The following is a 20,491-nucleotide window of genomic DNA, read 5'->3' as shown; positions in this document are numbered from 1 at the left end:
TAACTCCCGCCTTCCCACTCCTGGCCGCCTATTTGTGGCCCCGCCCACCTCCCCCTCCCAGCCCTGCATCTTGGACTCAGCCCCGCCCTCTTGAGCAGGAGCCACGCCCACCCTCTAAGCCATGCCCCCTTTTTTCTGGAAAGGGGACGATAGGCCAAATAAGTTTGGGAACCACTGGTCTAGAGAGTCACCCCCAGCATCCGATCCAAACAGACAAACTGATATATGTCACTACACAGGACTGAATTCAATTATGTGTATTTATGTCACTAACAGGGCACTGCTCGTTTCTTGAACAGCTAAGAGAAAACAATGCACCCAAATGATTTTAAGAAAAGAGGGGGACAAATCCCGCACGGAGTCGTCAAATAATGTCATGTTTACATTATTTCTGCTCTCATTTTGTTCATATAACTACATCAAATGAGGCCAGGAGATGAGCAGGTTTACGATATTACACACAAAGAAACCTGGATTGGATACAAGCCAAAGAAATTTGGGGTTTTTTACCTGCGAGGTAAGCCACACTCTGGGTATTCACCTCAAACTTGTCACAGTTCCGGTGTTTGTTAACCAGAGCGAGGAGCGTGTGCAGGATCCTGATGGTCCGCGCTGCAATGGTGGCGGAGGGGTGCCGGTAGCCTAGAGAAATAAACATTGCATTAGACCAGGGGTCCCCAAACTAAGGCCCGGGGGTCGGATGCTGCCCTCCAAGGCCATTTACCTGGCCCCCGCCCTCAGTTTTAGACTTAGGCTTGCCCAAGGTCCGAAATGACTTGAAGGCACAACAACAACAATCCTACTTAACTTGACTATCATCGGCCAGAAGCAGGCCCACACTTCCCATTGAAATCCTGATAGGTTTACACGGTATATTGGTTAAAATTGTTTTTATTTTTAAATATTGTATTGTTTTTTAATTTTAATAATATAATATATTGTGTATACATATAATATTGATAATATTATAATGTAATAAAATATAATATTTATTTATTTATTACAGTATTTCTACCCCGCCCTTCTCACCCAGCATGGGACTCAGAGCGGCTAATAATAATAATAATAATAATACAATGTAATAATATTGTATAATGTAGTAATATGAATTATATATTCTATATCAAATGTAATATTACTAATAATATTACAGTATAGTGGTATAGTACAATATAGTAATCTATAATGCTAATATTGTGCTATGCTAATAATATAATATATTGTTTGTACATACAACTTTTAAGCCACTCTGAGACCCCTACGGGGTGAGATAGGGTGGGGTATAAATGTAGCAAATAAATAAATAAATGTTGTTGGGTTTTTTTATTTTGCACTACAAATAAGACATGTGCAGTGTGCATAGGAATTTGTATTTTTTAAATGATAATTCAGCCCCTCAACAATCTGAGGGGCCAAGAACCGGCCCTCCACTTAAAAAGTTTGAGGACCCCTGCGCTAGACAGACCATTATCTGAAGGCAACTTTACAGGAGCCAAAAAACACCACTCCCTACACAGAGGCACATCCGATTCCTCTACCTTTCAGCAGATGCCCCACAAGTGCAAAGTTGAAGTTAGAGTTGAAATTAAGTCCTACAAAGTGGTCCATCTGCTTGCAGTGCCACTCCAGTGGCCGCCGGATCTCCATGAAGACTTCTTCGGGGCTCTGTCGAGAAGACAAAATACAGATGCTGGGATTCGGCAGGGAGTGGATCCATAACTATTACACTGAGGTTTTGGCAGGGCTTTGGAACTTAATACAGCCAACCATTACCCGACTAGAAGATTTCCACTGATTCAGGACAGAGGCATCCATCATCTGGCATCAGACGATAAGAAGGACCTTTCCCCTAGTCGTTGCTTAGCAATGCCAGATAAAGAGCTAGAAGGGAGAGATCTTTCCCCTGGGAACACTCCTGAAGTTAGCAGAAATTGGAGACTCGGTCTCCGGGAGGTGGGAGCCAGATTACGGAAGTCACAGAGAATTCGTGAGAAGTAACAGAGTGAAAAATCCAAACAACAGTGTGAGAAATATTTGAAAAAACAGAGCTGATGTCAAAGGCATGGCTTTGTGGGATCCTTAAATTAAATTAAGGGATTGTTTACTTGAGGGCCAGATCAGGCAATGCTACATTATCCTGTGGATCTTGGGTCTTGTTCTATGTCTAAGATCTTTGGGAAGTGAATGCCGTTTTCCCGTCTTGCTTACTTTGTCATTGAATACTCGAAGGTTGTCCAGCGTGTGGAGATTCTGTTCAAGGAGAGCCGTGCCCGCTGAATACAGATTGACTTCGTCCAGCTGCAAAACAGCCATGGCCACCCAGAAAAGGGCCTTGTGCATAGGCGAGTCCTGGGTGGGAAGGAGAAGCAACATGAAACATAAATCTGCAGCCAGCTTTTCTTTACCCGCAAGACACTTCAAAGCAAGATACAGGGAACCATCTGAGTTCACCTTATTGAGGAGTGGCTGCAGTTTGGTGAGTGCGATCACTGTGGCTTCTATGAGGACTTGGCTGTTGTAGTTATCGGGGCCTTTCAAGCAGCTCTCAAGACCCTGTTGTTGACAAAGGGAGAAGAGCATTCAGCTTGGGAGAGGAAAACATGGCCCTTTTCCCTACTTCCAAACTGGGAATAATAATAATGTCAAAAATCAGAAACTCCTCAAAGCACAGCAGACAAAGAATCAGTACAAGAAAACCGCACTACAAACTAGAGCTGACAGCTGGCACAACAAAACACCGCATGGAAAGTTCCTTGACAAAATTGAAGGAAAAGCTGATAAGGAGAGAACTGGCTCTGGCTCACAAATAGGACCCTGAAGAAGGAGACAGAATAATAATAATAATAATAACTTTATTTTTATACCCCGCCCCATCTCCCCGAAGGGACTCGGGGCGGCTTACATGGGGCCAGGCCCGATAAAACAAACAAAACAGTAACAAAGCAATAAAACAATTATCCCAGTAAAAAAACATCAACATCAATAAAAACAATCATTAAAATCAACAAGCAGGATACAGTGTTAAAAACAGGAGACTACTTCGTAGATCCCAGGCGAGATGCAGAGTGATACGAAATGGGAAAAGGAAATTTCACAGTTGGACAATAAAGTGCGGTATAAAATGGCAAGACAACAACAATGGGACTATTATGGAATTGACAGATAGATCAATCCAGCAACAACTAAACATCGAAGGCCTTTTGAAACAGCCAGGTTTTTAAGCTCTTCCGGAAGGAGAGGAGGGTAGGGGCCTGCCTGATCTCTCTAGGAAGAGAGTTCCAAAGCCGGGAGGGGGGCCACGACGGAGAAGGCCCTCTCTCTCGTCCCCACCAACCGCGACAGCGAGGGTGGTGGGAGCGAGAGAAGGGCCTCCCCCGACGAGCCAAGAGAACGTGTGGGTTCATAGAGGAAGATGCGGTCTCTAAGGTAGGTGGGTCCCAAACCGTTTAGGGCTTTGTAGGTGATAACCTGCACCTTGAATTGGGCCCGGAAAGTAAAGACAGAAGGCCTGATCCTTGCAGCTCAGGAGCAAGCCATCAGGACAAAGGCAATTCAGGCCAAGATTGAAAAATCAGCTGATGACCCAAAATGCAGACTGTGCAAGGAAACCGACAAAACCATTGATCATCTCCTCAGCTGCTGTAAGAAAATCGCACAGACAGACTACAAACAGAGGCACAACTATGTGGCCCAAATGATCCATTGGAACTTATGCCTCAAGTACCACCTCCCAGCAGCAAAGAACTGGTGGGATCACAAACCTGCAAAACTATTGGAAAATGAGCACGCAAAGATACTGTGGGACTTCTGAATCCAGACTGACAAAATTCTGGAACTCAACACACCAGACATCACAGTTGTGGAAAAGAAAAAGGTTTGGATCATTGATGTCACCATCCCAGGTGACAGTCGCATTGACGAAAAGCAACAGGAAAAACTCAGCCGCTATCAGGATCTCAAGATTGAATTGCAAAGACTCTGGCAGAAACCAGTACAGGTGGTCCCAGTGGTGATGGGCACACTGGGTGCCATGCCAAAAGATCTCAAGTTGCATTTGGAAACAACAGACATTGACAAAATCACAATCTGCCAACTGCAAAAGGCCACCCTACTGGGATCTGCACGCATCATCCGAAAATACATCACACAGTCCTAGACACTTGGGAAGTGTTCGAGTTGTGATTTTGTGATACGAAATCCAGCATATCTATCTTGTTTGCTGTGTGATACAATAATAATAATAATAATAATAATAATAATAATAATAATAATAATAATAATAATAGTAATAATATCACACAGTCCTAGACACTTGGGAAGTGTTCGAGTTGTGATTTTGTGATACGAAATCCAGCATGTCTATCTTGTTTGCTGTGTCATACAACAACAAAAACAACAACAATAATAATAATACAGTAGAGTCTCACTTATCCAACGTTCTGGATTATCCAACGCATTTTTGTAATCAATGTTCTCAATACATCGTGATATTTTGGTGCTAAACTTGTAAATACAGTAATTACTACATAGCATTCCTGCGTATTGAACTACTTTTTCTGTCAATTTTGTTGTATAACATGATGTCTTGGTGCTTAATTTGTAAAATCATAACCTAATTTGATGTTTAATAGGTTTTTCCTTAATCCCTCCTTATTATCCAACATATTTGCTTATCCAACATTCTGCTGGCCTGTTTATGTTGGATAAGTGAGACTCTATTGTAATAATATATCACACAGTCCTAAACACTTGGGAAGTGTCTGACTTGTGATTTCGTGATACGAAATCCAGCATATATGTTTCGTTTGCTGTCTCATACTATGTTTTGGTGTCAATAATAATAATAATAATAATAATAATAACTTTATTTATATCAGAAAATATAAACTATTAATCATATTGAATGTCAATGATCAGTACAACAAATGTTATGTGTTTTGACAGAAGTAACACACGGGCTGTGGCGCAGGCAGGAGAGCAAGCCAGCTGCAATTAACTTCAATGAATCACTTTGACCAGGAGGTCATGAGTTCGAGGCCGCTTGGAGCCTATGTTTGTTTGTCTTTGTTCTATGTTAAAAGGCATTGAATGTTTGCCTATATGTGTAATGTGATCCGCCCTGAGTCCCCTTCGGGGTGAGAAAGAAGGGTGGAATATAAATGCTGTAAATAAATAAATAATAAATAATAAATAAATAACACTTATTACGCTCATTTAAGTCTGCACATAATTGCACTGTGGGTTGTTATGCAATGTGTTAGCAATCCAACATCCTAGTGACCTAAGACATATATTTTCATCTAAATCTTCTCATCATGTACATGACACCAAGTTCACCCAGTCTACGCTGTGTATTCCTTCTAGGATTCCTGACCGTGAGATGACAACAATGCGTTTGTTTCACTCCATTGACAGATATGTACATTCTGCACATGATCGCACTGTGAGTTGTGATGCATTGCGTTAGCTGTCCAGTATCCTGGGGAACCAGGACACAGACTTCCCTCTACTTTTCCTCATTGTTTACACTGCATCTGCTCCCTTAGATCTACACAATGTGACATTTTCAGGGTTCCAGAGTGTGGAAGCCTCATATCTGTGTACTTGTTCTGATGCTGCAGGGTTGTTTGGTTCTCTTCTACTTGATATATTGACTTGTCAGTGGCAGCAACCTTGATCTCAAATGCAATCCGCAGCATGTTCTGCTTCTAAATGCTATGGAGGGAAACAATTGGCCATCCACACAAACGCTTGGCATGCAACATTTGCCCAAACAAGCTACATGGTGGCACCAAAGCCAGTTGCCAGAAGGTTCGGACAGAAGTCTCTGATTTGGCTATGGTTCACCAGAACGGATTACATGCTTATATGTTTTAAATGTATTTATGTGATTGTATTTTATTGTGCATTGCTAGGCTTGGTCCCCATGCGAACCACCTCGAGTCCCTTCAGGGAGATGGGCAGGATATCATCATCATCATCATCATCATCATCATCATCATCATCATCATCATCATCATTTAATTACTTATTAATCGCCCTCCATCCAAGATGCTCTAGGCGATTTACAAGATAAAATTGTAAAGGATAAGAAATACATACATACAAATATTGATCAAATTAACATAGATCAAAAGCTCTAGTAAAGAGCCAAGAATAAGAAGAAAGTAGTTGTTGTTATTATTATAACAACATTATGTTTCAATATATTATATTATATTATATTATATTATATTATATTATATTATATTATATTATATTGTATAGTATTGTATTTTGCCCACACTTTAATAATTGTACTATATTGTATATACATGTAATATTGATAATGGTACTGTACATACAAATATTGATCAAATTAACATAGATCAAAAGCTCTAGTAAAGAGCCAAGAATAAGAATAAAGTTGTTGTTATTATTATAACAACATAATGTTTCATTATATTATATTATATTATATTATATTATATTGTATTTTGCCCACACTTTAATAATTGTACTATATTGCAGCGTTTTAATTTTTGTATACTTTTTATCATGTTTTTATCATGTTTTAATTGTTTTGTTTTTATACCCTCGTGGCAGAATGTAAGCCGCTCTGAGTCCCCTCGAGGAGAAGGGCGGGGAATAAATGCATGCAATAAATAAATAAATAAATAAATATACATGTAATATTGATAATGGTACAGTAGAGTCTCACTTATCCAACATAAACGGGCCGGCAGAATGTTGGATAAGCGAATATGTTGGATAATAAAGAGGGATTAAGGAAAAGCCTATTAAACATCCAATTAGGTTATGATTTTACAAATTAAGCACCAAAACATCATGTTATACAACAAATTTGACAGAAAAACTAGTTCAATACGAAGTAATGCTATGTAGTAATTACTGTATTTACGAATTTAGCACCAAAATATCACGATGTATTGAAAACACTGACTACAAAAATGCGTTGGATAATCCAGAATGTTGGATAAGTGAGACTCTACTGTATTATGATTATGATTATTATTACATATAAATTATCCAAAAGGCTTGGGACCAGAAGTGTTTTGGATTCCCCGCCCACCCCACAGATTTTGGAAGACCTGCATTTGCATATATGCACATAATGGGATACAGTAGAATTTCACTTATCCAACATAAACAGGCTGGCAGAACGTTGGATAAGTGAAAATGTTGGATAATAAGGAGGATTAAGGAAAAGCCTATTAAATGTTAAATTTTACAAATTAAGCACCAAAATATCATGTTTTACAACAGAAAAAGCAGTTCAATACATGATAAAATTATGTAATAATTACTGTATTTATGAATTTAGCACCAAAACTTTGCAATGTATTGAAAATCTGACTGCAAAAACATTGACTACTAAATGGCAAACTGCATTGGATAATACAGAACGTTGGATAAGCGAAGGTTGGATAAGTGAGACTCTACTGTATCTTGGAGTTAGGACAAGTCTAAACATAGAATAACGCACTTGATGAACCAGCCTGGACACAGTATATTATTTGAGAACACAGAAATGCTGGACCACTCCAACAACTATCATGTCAGACTACACAGAGAAGCCATTGAAATCCACAAGCATGTGGACAACTTCAACAGAAAGGAGGAAACCATGAAAATGAACAAAATCTGGCTACCAGTATTAAAAAACTCCAAAATCAAAACAGTAGATGGGAACCAAGGACAGCTAATGACTCTGAACAAAGGAGAGACAAAAACCTTTCCAATGCTAATTAGGGTGATTAAGTGAAACATTAATGCTGGCTTCCCAGTGACAAAGGACTTTTGCCACACCCTGGACTCTCCACAGATATATATTTTTTTCCTTTCCTTGCCTTAGTTTCTCCATACCTCACAACCTCTGAGGATGCCTGCCATAGATGTGGGCGAAACGTCAGGAGAGAATACCTCTGTAACATGGCCACACAGCCCGAAAGACATACAACAACCCATAGAATAACGGCATTGAAAGGGGCCACATGGGCCATCTAGTCCAACCCTCTGTCACTCACGAAAAGTATAATCAAAAGATGGCCATCCAGCCATTGCTTAAAAGCTTCCAAGGAAACATGGAATTAATTGACATTATATACATACTAGCTGTGCCCGGCCATGCGTTGCTGTGGCAAAGTGGTGGTGGTATTGGTTAAAAATTGTTGTGTAATTTTTATTTGACGTTATTTGCATTTTTTAAATTAATTTTATTGTAAGTTATATTTTTATTTATTATATTTTATTATTTTCTTGTATTATTTTTAGTTATTTTCTGTTATTATAGTATTTTATTGTATTAATTTTTAAGTGTTTATTATTATTTTTTATTGGGTGGCTAGGAGACCAAGTTGGAGGAGCTTAGCCTTCTAACTGGCAGCAATTGGATAAAAGCAATTATTCCTCTCTCTCTAATTAGGACTTTATTTTTCTTTTCTTTTTGTTGTATCAACCTAGAGGCGTGGATGATGGGTTGTGTTGTCAAATTTCGAGGTTGGGGGGCCTGTAGTTTTGTTGTTTTGTGGGTCGCCGTGATGCCATCACTCTTTTATATATATAGATGTGTTGTTGAATGCTTTCATGGCCGGGATCACAGGGTTGTTATGTGTTTTCCTGGCTGCCTGGACCTGTTCCAGAAGTAGTCACAACCTCTGAGGATGCCTGCCATAGATGTGGGCGAAACGTCAGGAGAGAATACTTCTGGAACATGGCCATGCAGACCGGAAAACGTACAACAACCCCGTTATATACATAGCCTGAAGGGAATGTTATACAAAAATCTTGTACATGAAACAAAACTTGTGTACACTGAACCATTAGAAAGTGAAGTGGGCCAGAGACTGAAAACCTTCTCTATCCAGAACTTGGCAGGAGAATGGGACTTCAGAAATATATCACAAAAGACATGGAAATGTGTAACTGCTTGCCTTTGCCAGTAAGACAATTCAACTGGGCAGAAACAGAAGCTACAGAATAACCAAGGAATGCCAAAAGAAGGTGTGCACCTTGCTGAGAATCCGGATGATTTGCTTGATCTGACCGTGAGACACTCGCTTACTGATACACCCAAAGACAACCAGGGCTCTGGGCTGGAGGGAGGGATTATACTGGAATGCAAACCTGTTGGGGAAGAAAGGGGTCAGTTGAAACAACACTGACTGGAAGGAAACTATCGCAATCTGATCCCGACCATGACACATGGCATAACCTACTTTTGAGCAAGTTCTGTCCACTGGTCGAGCCACTTGCAGGTTGGGATATCTCTCATGCATGCCTAGAGAAAAACCAAAAAGAACATCTAAGCGCTGAATGTCAACACAAGTCAAGGTGTTATTCCCTTCGTGATACTGTACAACGATGGCGACTGGCATTTTCCTGTTCCACTAACGCAGGGCTCCCCAAACTAAGGCCCATGGGCCAGATGCGGCCTTCCAAGATCATTGAACTGGCCCCTGTCCTAAACTTAGGGTTGACCTAAGTCTACCTGGTCTTTGAAGGTCTCTTTGCTTACTTATGGCCTTATGAGATCGTCTAGAAGGTCTCTGAAGGTCTCTTTGCTTAGCTACGGCCTTATGAGAACATCTAGATGGCTTTTGGAGGTCACTTTCCTTACCTATGGTCCTATGAGACCATATAGATGGCCTTTGAGGGTCCCTTTCCTTACCTATGGTTTTATGAGATTGTCTAGATGGCCTTTGGGGTCCCCTTTCCTTACCTATGGTCTTATGAAACCATCTAGATGGTCTTTGAGGGTCCCTTTCCTTATCTATGGTCTTCTGATGGCCTGATGAGATCATCTAGATGGCCTTTGAGGGTCCCTTTCCTTATCTATGGTCTTCTGATAGCCTGATGAGATCATCTAGATGGCCTTTGAGGGTCCCTTTCCTTAGCTATGGTCTTCTGATGGCCTGATGAGATCATCTAGATGGGCTTTGAGGGGCCCTTTCCTTATCTATGGTCTTCTGATAGCCTGATGAGATCATCTAGATGGGCTTTGAGGGTCCCTTTCCTTAGCTATGGTCTTCTGATGGCCTGATGAGATCATCTAGATGGGCTTTGAGGGGCCCTTTCCTTATCTATGGTCTTCTGATGGCCTGATGAGATCATCTAGCTGGACTTTGAGGGTCCCTTTCCTTATCTATGGTCTTCTGATGGCCTGATGAGATCATCTAGATGGGCTTTGAGGGTCCCTTTCCTTATCTATGGTCTTCTGATGGCCTGATGAGATCATCTAGATGGCCTTTGGGGGTCCCTTTCCTTATCTATGGCCTTATGAGACCATCTAGATGGTCTTTGGAGGTCTCTTTGCTTACCTATGGTCTCAGGAGATAGTCTAGATCAGGGGTCCCCAAACTAAGGCCCTCCAAGGTCTTTGACCTGGCCTCTGTCCTAAATTTTAGATTTAGGGTTGACCTAAGTCTGAAACGACTTGAAGGCACACAACAACAACAATCCTAATTTTGGACTATTTCATCATAATCCGACCCCCCAACAGTCTGGATATAGAAGAATGGAGTAGTTGAGTCCTGACACGAGACGATGGACTGCGTCACTGTCAGGAGGAGTCCACATTCTGGAAGGCACAGCTCTAGACTTCACTCGGTCCATGGCACCTCGTACCTCCATAATCTCGAGCAGGGCCTCCGTGACCGTTTCCAGGGACGGGAGTGCAAACGTTTCCCTCTCGTAGGAGCCCGGAGAGAAGGACCGGTCCCGGTAACTGGACCGGAAGGCGATGACCGCGGCCGACTTCACTTTACTGATCCCAAACAGCAAGTAGAACTTGGGAAGCGAGAACTCCGTCAAGCTCAGCCTCAGGACCTGTTTGGTCTCCTCTGCGAAAGGAAACATAGGGAAAAGATTGAGATTTTAAACACAAACATCCCACGCCTTGCCCACGAAGAGTGTTTTCTGTGATATGGATTAAACTGGGGTGAGCTCAGGAAAACAATCCCAATGTCCCACTTCTGATCCCAGTCTAACCTATCTCATGGGGCATTTAAGGTAAACTAAACGGGGTGGGCACATCATGCAAAAGTTGACTGAAAGGCAGGAGTGACCTTGCAGCTTCAAAGCCTGGCTGTTTCATACCTAGGGGAATCCTTTCTAGGCTACCTTGAATGCCACGAAGAAAACCTCACTTAGGACTATGCCACAGAAACAAGTGGCCAGGCACAGCTAGTAAATGTGGGTATGTGTATATATAATATCTTCTATATATATAAAATGATAAAGTTGTTTGCGCAGTGACTATAACAACAAAACTAAACATCCCAGAAATACAAAATTTGGCAACACAATGCAAAAGGCTTGCCTCCAGGTTACAACAACACAACCACACCACAAAACCACAATCCAGACCCACAAAACTCACAACAACGCATCATGCGATAACAACACAACTAAACACCCCAGAAATACAAAACTTGGCAACACAATGCAAAAGCCTTGCCTCCCAGTTGTAACAACACAACCACACCACAAAACCACACAGGACCCACAAAACTCACAACAACGCATCGTGACTATAACAACACAACTAAACGCCCCAGAAATATAAAACTGAACAACACAACGCAAAAGCCTTGCCTCCCGGTTGTAACAACACAACCACACCACAAAACTACAATCCGGACCCACAAAACTCACAACAATGCATCGTGACTATAACAACACAACTAAACGTCCCAGAAATACAAAACTTGGCACACAACTAAACGCCCCAGAAATATAAAACTTGACAACACAACGCAAAAACCTTGCCTCCCAGTTGTAACACCACAACCACACCACAAAACCACAATCCGGACCCACAAAACTCACAACAATGCATTGTGACTATAACAACACAACTAAACGCCCCAGAAATACGAAACTTGGCACACAACTAAATGCCCTAGAAATACAAAACTTGACAACACAACACAAAAGCCTTTTCTCCCAGTTGTAACAACACAACTACACCACAAAACCACAGTCCGGACCCACAAAACTCACAACAACGCATCGTGACTATAACACAACAAAACACCCCAGAAATACAAAATTTGACAACACAACGCAAAAGCCTTGCCTCCCAGTTGTAAGAACACAACCACAACACAAAACCACAATCCGGACCCACAAAACTCACAACAACGCATCATGACTATAACAACACAACTAAACGCCCCAGAAATACAAAACTTGGCAAAACAACACAAAAGCATTCCCTCCCGATTGTAACAACACAACCACACCACAAAACCACAATCTGGACCCACAAAACTCACAACAATGCTTCGTGACTATAACAACACAACTAAACGCCCCAGAAATACAAAACTTGGCACACAACTAAACGACCCAGAAATACAAAACTTCTCAACACAACACAAAAGCCTTGCCTCTCAGTTGTAACAGCACAACCACACCACAAAACCACAATCCAGACCCACAAAACTCACAACAACGCATTGTGACTATAACAAATACAACATTTGACAACACAACTCATCCACCTCCCCAATTCCTACATTCACACTTGGCCTCCAAAAAAACAATTACAATAATAACAATGACAACAACGGCAACAATAAGAATCAACACAATCACAGACAAGAAACAGCCAGGCACTGAGGCTGAGAGGCCAGTCAGTGCTACACTGGGCCTCCAAAAAACAATACAGTAGCATCTAACTTATCCAACCTTCATAATCACTACAACAACAATAATAATAAACACGTACACAGGCAAAACAAAAAAAAGACTATTGTACCACAATAAAAATATAAACCGCACTCAGTAGAATCAGACATTACAATTAACAACAAACCAAAGACAACAGGGATCTCAAGCAATTATCAATCAACACAAAAATGGAAGAAGGTAACAGAATTCAAATACTACTACTAATGTGAGTATAAAGAAGGGTGGAGGTCACAGCATCAATACAACCTAATGTAAACTGACCAACACCACCAGACTAAGCCACAGCAACGCGTGGCCGGGCACAGCTAGTCTATATATATAAAAGGGTAATGAAATTTCGGCCTAGGACAAAACAACAAAACTACACATCCCAGAAACACTAAACTTGGCAGCACAACCCCTCATCCATGCCTCTACGTTCATACAACAAAAAGAAAAGAAAAATAAAGTCCTAATTAGAGGGAGATGAATGATTGCTTTTATCCCATTGCTGCCAATTAGAAGGCTAAGTTCCACCCACTTGGTCTCCTAGCAACCCACTCAGCCCAGGGGACAGGCAGAGTTAGGCCTCACTTAGGCCTCTTCCACACTGCCTATAAGATACAGATTATCTGATTTTAACTGGATTATATGGCAGTGTCGACTCAAGGCCCTTCCACACAGCTATATAACCCATTTATAATGGACAGGGGAAAACCTTTACCCTTTACCTTAACTACCACCAATTCCCCAATACTTTATTTCCCATACCACCATACTTTGCCACAGCAACGCGTGGCTGGGCACAGCTAGTATATATATAAATATGTAATATGCATTTTTCCCATGGAGTAAACAGCAAAACCACTGAACCAAATCACACCAAATTTGCCCACAAAAGACATAGTCATTCAATCTATGTCTTTCAATAAAAAAACCTAGAAAAATAAAGTCCAAATTACACAGGACGAGGAAGAGCTGTTCTCCCCCTGGTTGCCAGTCAGAAGGGTAGGCTCCGCCCCCTTTAGGCCCCACCCCCTTCATGTCATAGCAACCCCCTCAGCCACAATGGCGCCCAGGGGACAGGCAGGGTTCACTTAGGCCTCTTCCACACTGCCTATAAAATACATAATATCTGATTTGAACTGGATTATATGACAGTATAAGGCCCTTCCACACAGCTATATAACCCAGAATGCCAATGTATATTCACAAGCTTTAGGAAATAATATATACTAACTACCACCAATTCCTTTTTTTTTTTTATTCCTCAATACTTTATTTCCCATACCACCACACTTAGCCACAGCAACGCATGGCCAGGCACAGCTAATATTGTATATAATACTAGCTGTGCCCGGCCATGCGTTGCTGTGGCAAAGTGGTGGTGGTACTGGTTAAAAATTGTTGTGTAATTTTTATTTGACGTTATTTGTATTTTTAATTAATTTTATTGTAAGTTATCTTTTTATTTATTATATTTTATTATTTTCTTGTATTATTTTTAGTTATTTTCTGTTATTATTATAGTATTTTATTGTATTATTTTTTAGTGTTTTTAATTATTTTTTAGTGTTTTTTATTATTTTTGATTGGGTTGCTAGGAGACCAAGTTGGAGGAGCTTAGCCTTCTAACTGGCAGCAATTGGATAAAAGCAATTATTCCTCTCCCTCTAATTAGGACTTTATTTTTCTTTTCCTTTTGTTGTATCAACCTAGAGGCGTGGATGATGGGTTGTGTTGTCAAATTTCGAGGTTGGGGGGCCTGTAGTTTTGTTGTTTTGTCTGGTGCCGTGATTCTATCACTCTTTTATATATATAGATACAATATAACTTACAATAATAATTAATATATTGTATATACATGTAATATTGATTATAATACTATAATGTAATGCAATATAATACTAATAATAATACAATATAATAATATTAATTATATATTATTTATTACATGTCATATTACTGGTAATATTACAGTATAGTGGTGTGGTGCAATATGCTGATACAGTAGAGTCTCACTTATCCAACATAAACGGGCCGGCAGAATGTTGGATAAGCGAATATGTTGGATAATAAGGAGGCATTAAGGAAAAGCCTATTAAACATAAATTAGGTTATGATTTTACACATGAAGCACCAAAACATCATGTTATACAACACATTTGAAAGAAAAGTAGTTCAATACGCAGTAATGCTATGTAGTAATTACTGTATTTACGAATTTAGCAGCAAAATATCATGATATATTGAAAACATTGACTATAAAAATGCGTTGGATAATCCAGAACGTTGGATAAGCGAGTGTTGGATAAGTGAGACTCTACTATATATAGCGCTAATGTTGTACTTTGCTAGTGATATAATACACTGTATATAAATATTATTGTAAGCCGCTCTGAGTCCCCTTGGGGTGAGAAGGACGGGATATAAATAAATATATTATATTATATTATTAGCATAGCATATTATTGGAGAACACAGAAATGCTCGACCACTCTAAAAACCACCATGTCAGACAACACAGAGAAGCCATTAAACACCGCAAGCACGTGACGACAGAAACAGAAAGGAGGAAACCGTGAAATTGAACAAAATCTGGCTACCAGTGTTAAAAAAACCTCTAAAATCAGGACAGTAACTAAAGAACAACACTCTGAAAACAGGGGAAATCCAGACAGGAAACCATCAGGAACACCTCCCAACAAAGGATTCCCCCAGGCAGGAAGCAGCCAGGCTTTGAAGCTGCCAGGCTATTCAATGCTAATCAAGCTGGCCAATGGCAACATTCACACTTGCCTCCAAGGGAAGCATGCTCATTTCCAGAAGAGAGAGGTGCTTCCATTACAAAGTGCATTACTGCCTTTTTCTTTAGAGACCGAAAACCGTAATCTGAGCTCAACGACTGACTAAATGCTTTACACTTTCACCTAGATATTGATCTTTACAACACTGTATTGCTCTGTAGCCGCAAAACCGGAAAGCCACCCGACAATTAAAAAGCCACCGTTCTGCATGCCTTAATAGGCCATCAATTATATTCCACTTTGCTTTGCTGTAAAGCCACCGGCATGAATGAATTGATTCTTTGGAACTCGTTCTGTGTCTTTAAATACTAAAAGACTTAACCTAAAGCTTTGCAAGGCTGGTCGATGATTCAGTTCCAATTCAATCCATCTTGATTCGTGTGTGTCTTTGCAGTTCCGTTCTATATTCAGTATTAGTTCGGGAAATTTGGTTCTGTTTTTTTCCCCAATAGGTTTACTCAACACTGTCAAACCTGTTGTTATTTTAGGTTATTTTCACCATTCTTATTTATTTACTTACTACATTACTACTACATTATTTATTACTTACTACAATGCAGTTGCTGTTGCCCGCTTTTGGTCTAAAACTATTTAGTTGTTTGTGATTTCCTCTATTTTTTTCATCATTTTAAAAATGTATTTGTTATTCAATGCTTTTGACACAAAATAAATAAATAAACTTACTACATTTATATCCCAGTCTTCTCACCCCGGAGGGGACTCAGAGCGGCTAACAAATCAAATGTCCATACACTATATTATTAGTATAGCACAATATAAGCATTAAATTACTATATTGTACTATATCACTATATCATTCTTGTTAATTTTATTTTTTGTGAGAAACTGCAAGTCGTTTCTGGTGTGAGAGAATTGGCCGTCTGCAAGGACGTTGCCCAGGGGACGTTGCCCGGATGTTTTGATAATTTTACCATCCTAGTGGGAGGCTTCTCTCATGGCCCTGCATGGGAAGCTGAAGCTGACAGAGGGAGCTCGTCCATGCTCTCCCCGGCTTCTAACCAGCAACCTTCAGGTCAGCAATCCAACCTTCAAGTCAGCAGTCCTGCCAGCACAATGGTTTAACCCACTGCGCCACTGGGGGCTCCTATGACTTTACTGTATATACTCGAGTATAAGCAGACCCAAATATAAGCCAAGGCACCTAATTTTACCACAAAAAAACTGGGAAAACATTGACTCCAATATAAGCCAAAGGTGGTAATTTTCAGAAATAAAAATAGATACCAATAAAATGACATTAACTGAGGCATCAGTAGGTTAAATGTTTTTGAATATTTACATTAAGCTCAAATTTAAGATAAGACTGTCCAATTCTGATTAAATCATTATTCTCATCTAATTCAATGTCAATGTGCTTATGTATCCTTTTAATAATAATAGAGTATAATAATACATGTAATAATAAATAGAGTAAAATAATAAATGCAATAATAATAAGATCAGAGTGTAATAATAAATGTATTATTATTAATAATAAAAAACAGAAAAATAAATGTAATAGTAGCAACAATAGAGAAAAATAATAAATGTAATAATACCAAAAATAATAGAGAAAAATAATAAAGCTACCATATATTCTCGAGTATAAGGTGACCCAAATATAAGCCAACCAGGACCCTCACCCGAGTATAAGCCGAGGGGGGCTTTTTTCAGTCTTAAAAAAGGGGCTGAAAAACTAGGCTTATACTCGAATATATACAACAATAATAATAATAATAATAATAATAATAATAATAATAATAATAATATAGACTCTGGCAGAAACCAGTACAGGTGGTCCCGGTGGTGATGGGCATACTGGGTGCCGTGCCAAAAAATCTCAGCCGGCATTTGGAAACAATAGATATTGACAAAATTACGATCTGCCAACTGCAAAAGGCCACCCTGCTGGGATCTGCGCGCATCATCTGAAAATACATCACACAGTCCTAGACACTTGGGAAGTGTTCGACTTGTGATTTTGTGATATGAAATCCAGCATATTTATCTTGTTTGCTGTGTCATACAATAAAATAATAATAATAATAATGATAATAATAATACAATACATCACACAGTCCTAGACACTTGGGAAGTGTTCGACTTGTGATTTTGTGATATGAAATCCAGCATGTCTATCTTGTTTGCTGTGTCATACAATAATAATATTTTTTTTTTCCGTGTCAGGAGCAACCGGAGTTGCTTCTGGAGTGAGAGAATTGGCCGTCTGCAAGGACGTTGCCCAGAGGACACCTGGGGGTTTTGATGTTTTACCATCCTTGTGGGAGGCGTCTCTCATGTCCCCGCATGGAGCTGGAGCTGATAGAGGGAGCTCATCCACACTCTCCCCGGTGGGATTCGAACCTGGCAGCTTTCAGGTCAGCAACCCAGCCTTCAAGTCACAAGGCTTTTATCCCCTAGGCCATTGGAGGCTCCAGAGAATAATAATAATAATAATAATAATAATAATAATAATAATAATAATAATAATAATAATACAATACACCTCACATTCCTAAACGCTAGGGAAATGTTCGACTTGTGATTTTGTGATATGAAATCCAGCATGTCTATCTTGTTTGCTGTGTCATACTATGTCTTTGTGTCAATAATAATAATAATAAAAATAATAATAAAAGATCTCAGCCGGCATTTGGAAACAATAGACATTGACAAAATTACGATCTGCCAACTGCAAAAGGCCACCCTACTGGGATCTGCACGCATCATCCGAAAATACATCACACAGACCTAGGAAGTGTTCGACTTGTGCTTTTGCGATATGAAATCCAGCATATCTATCTTCTTTGCTGTGTCATAATAAAATAATAATAATAATAACTTTATTTTTTGCATCCCGCCTCCATCCTATACTTGTTAATGTGAGGATGTTATTATTTTAGCAGCACGGATCTAAAGGGTGAGCACAAATATTCTCTTCAGTTACTGACAAAAGTAGTAACAGCCAAGGCCCAGACTTGGCTGCTCAAATAGATTTACACCGTACCTTGCCAACCACTCAAAAGTGTCCTGAATTGGCTACTAGGAAACATGGCCCAAGCCAAAGAAGTTATTAACACCCAAGGCTGTAATAAAAGGGACTTACCGCTAAAGTGGAGCTGCGAACAAGTGCAGAGAGAATGGATGATGTTGATGACCAGGCCGTGCGTGGAAGCGCGAAGGGAGAGCGGGCCGGTGGCCACCAAGAGCGTGACGACGTGGAAGAGGTAAGGGAGGTGGGCGGCCACGTCGAGGGAGTTGTTGAAGGAGAGCATCAGCATGTAGCGGGCGAGGATGGCAATGTCGTCCCACATCAGGTGCTGCTCCAAGGTGGGAGTGGGAGACAGGCAGGTCTTGTCGATGATCTTGCACATCCTTCCAATGACCTGAAAGGAATCCAACAACCAACTCTAGAATCAGGACAGTAAATAAAGAGCAACACTCGAAAAAACAGGGGAATTCCAGATAGGAAACAATCAGGGCCAGCTAACACCCCCCAACAAAGGATTCCCCCCAGGCTGGAATCACATCCTGCAAGGCTATTCAATGCTAACCAAGCTGACCAAATGTAACATTCACACATGCCTCCAACAGACAAGAGTTCTTTCTCCCACAGATATATAAAGTCCACTGGCCTAGTTTCCAACAGACCTCACAACATCTGAAGATGCCTGCCAACTAACCAACTAACTTTTTTTCTTAAAAAGAACTCAGAAAAAGGGCCGGGCTGTGGCGCAGCTGGCTAGTAACCAGCTGCTATAAATCACTACTGACCGAGAGGTCATGAGTTCGAAGCCCGGGTCGGGTTAAGCCTCCGACCATTAATACCCCGGCTTGCTGTTGACCTATGCAGCCCCGAAAGACAGTTGCACCTGTCAATTAGGGAAATTTAGGGACGCTTTATGCGGGAGGCTAATTTACAACACCATAAAACTGCCAGCAAAACACAAGGAAAGGAATGAGGAAGTACAGCCACTACTGGACGGTGAAGCAACAGCTCCCCCTGTGGCCGGAATCGTGAAGCTGGAAAAATGTTAAAAATGCCTCTGAGTCTGTCTAATGTATGTTGTTTGTCTGTTGGCATTGAATGTTTGCCATATATGTGTTCATTGTAATCCGCCCTGAGTCCCCTTCGGGGTGAGAAGGGCGGGATATAAATACTGTAAATAAATAAATAAATAAACTCAGGAAACCCCATAAAACAAACGAAATGGGAGTTAGTAGAAAACTACTTCAGGAGAATGAACAAATAATTGACTATTATTAATTGGAGAAAAATTAGGGTCAGAAGGACAATGAGTAATTTTAGAGGAAAGAAACAAGGATTAAAGGAAGTCACCATATTTTTATTTTTTTTACTTTCTCTTATTTTATGTATGTACAGTAGAGTCTCACTTATCCAACATAAACGAGACGGCAGAACGTTGGATAAGCGAATATGTTGGATAATAAGGAGAGATTAAGGAGAAGCCTATTAAACATAAAATTAGGTTACGATTTTACAAATTAAGCACCAAAACATCATGTTACACCTCAAATTTGACAGAAAAAGTAGTTCAATATGCATGTAGCAATCACTGTATTTACAAATTTAGCACCAAAATATCACGATGTATTGAAAACATTTACTACAAAAATGCGTTGGATAATCCAGAACGTTGGATAAGTGAATGTTGGATAAGTGAGACTCTACTGTATATACTTTTCATTACACAATTCTTTTTTTTCCTTTTTTTCTTTTGCTCTTTTATATTCTCCTTTTTATTTCACGCATCTTTTCCATCACGACATTGTTCCCACACTTTCACTGTATTCTATTGTTAATATTTTAATAAAAATGGTATTAAAAAAACAGGGGAATTCCAGATAGGAAGCAATCAGGTCCAGCTAACACCTCCCAACAAAGGATTCCCCCAGGCAGGAATCAGCCACGGTTTGCAGCTGCAAGGCTATTCAATGCTAACCAAGCTGACCAAATGTAACATTCACAGGTGCCTCCAACAGACAAG

At 40.1% G+C, this 20,491-nt stretch overlaps 1 protein-coding gene across 2 annotated transcripts in view; it reads right to left on the bottom strand.

Annotated features, from left to right (window-relative positions):
* The window catches only part of nf1 (neurofibromin 1), a 202,250-nt gene that overhangs the window by 26,933 nt on the left and 154,826 nt on the right, over positions 1–20,491 (bottom strand). For both annotated transcript variants that reach the window (XM_062959815.1, XM_062959816.1), the window contains 8 exons: positions 18,589–18,868; positions 10,627–10,841; positions 9,219–9,280; positions 9,012–9,126; positions 2,452–2,553; positions 2,209–2,349; positions 1,539–1,665; positions 511–642 (listed from right to left, as the gene is read on the bottom strand). In XM_062959815.1, coding sequence (XP_062815885.1) covers positions 511–642; positions 1,539–1,665; positions 2,209–2,349; positions 2,452–2,553; positions 9,012–9,126; positions 9,219–9,280; positions 10,627–10,841; positions 18,589–18,868 — 1,174 coding nt within the window. The remainder of the gene's footprint in view (positions 1–510; positions 643–1,538; positions 1,666–2,208; positions 2,350–2,451; positions 2,554–9,011; positions 9,127–9,218; positions 9,281–10,626; positions 10,842–18,588; positions 18,869–20,491) is intronic.

The sequence above is a fragment of the Anolis carolinensis genome, unplaced genomic scaffold (assembly GCF_035594765.1).
Source record: "Anolis carolinensis isolate JA03-04 unplaced genomic scaffold, rAnoCar3.1.pri scaffold_7, whole genome shotgun sequence".
NCBI classification, from domain to species: domain Eukaryota; kingdom Metazoa; phylum Chordata; class Lepidosauria; order Squamata; family Dactyloidae; genus Anolis; species Anolis carolinensis.
Note: the sequence above shows the minus strand (reverse complement) of the source record. Positions and strands in the feature narration are given on the sequence as shown.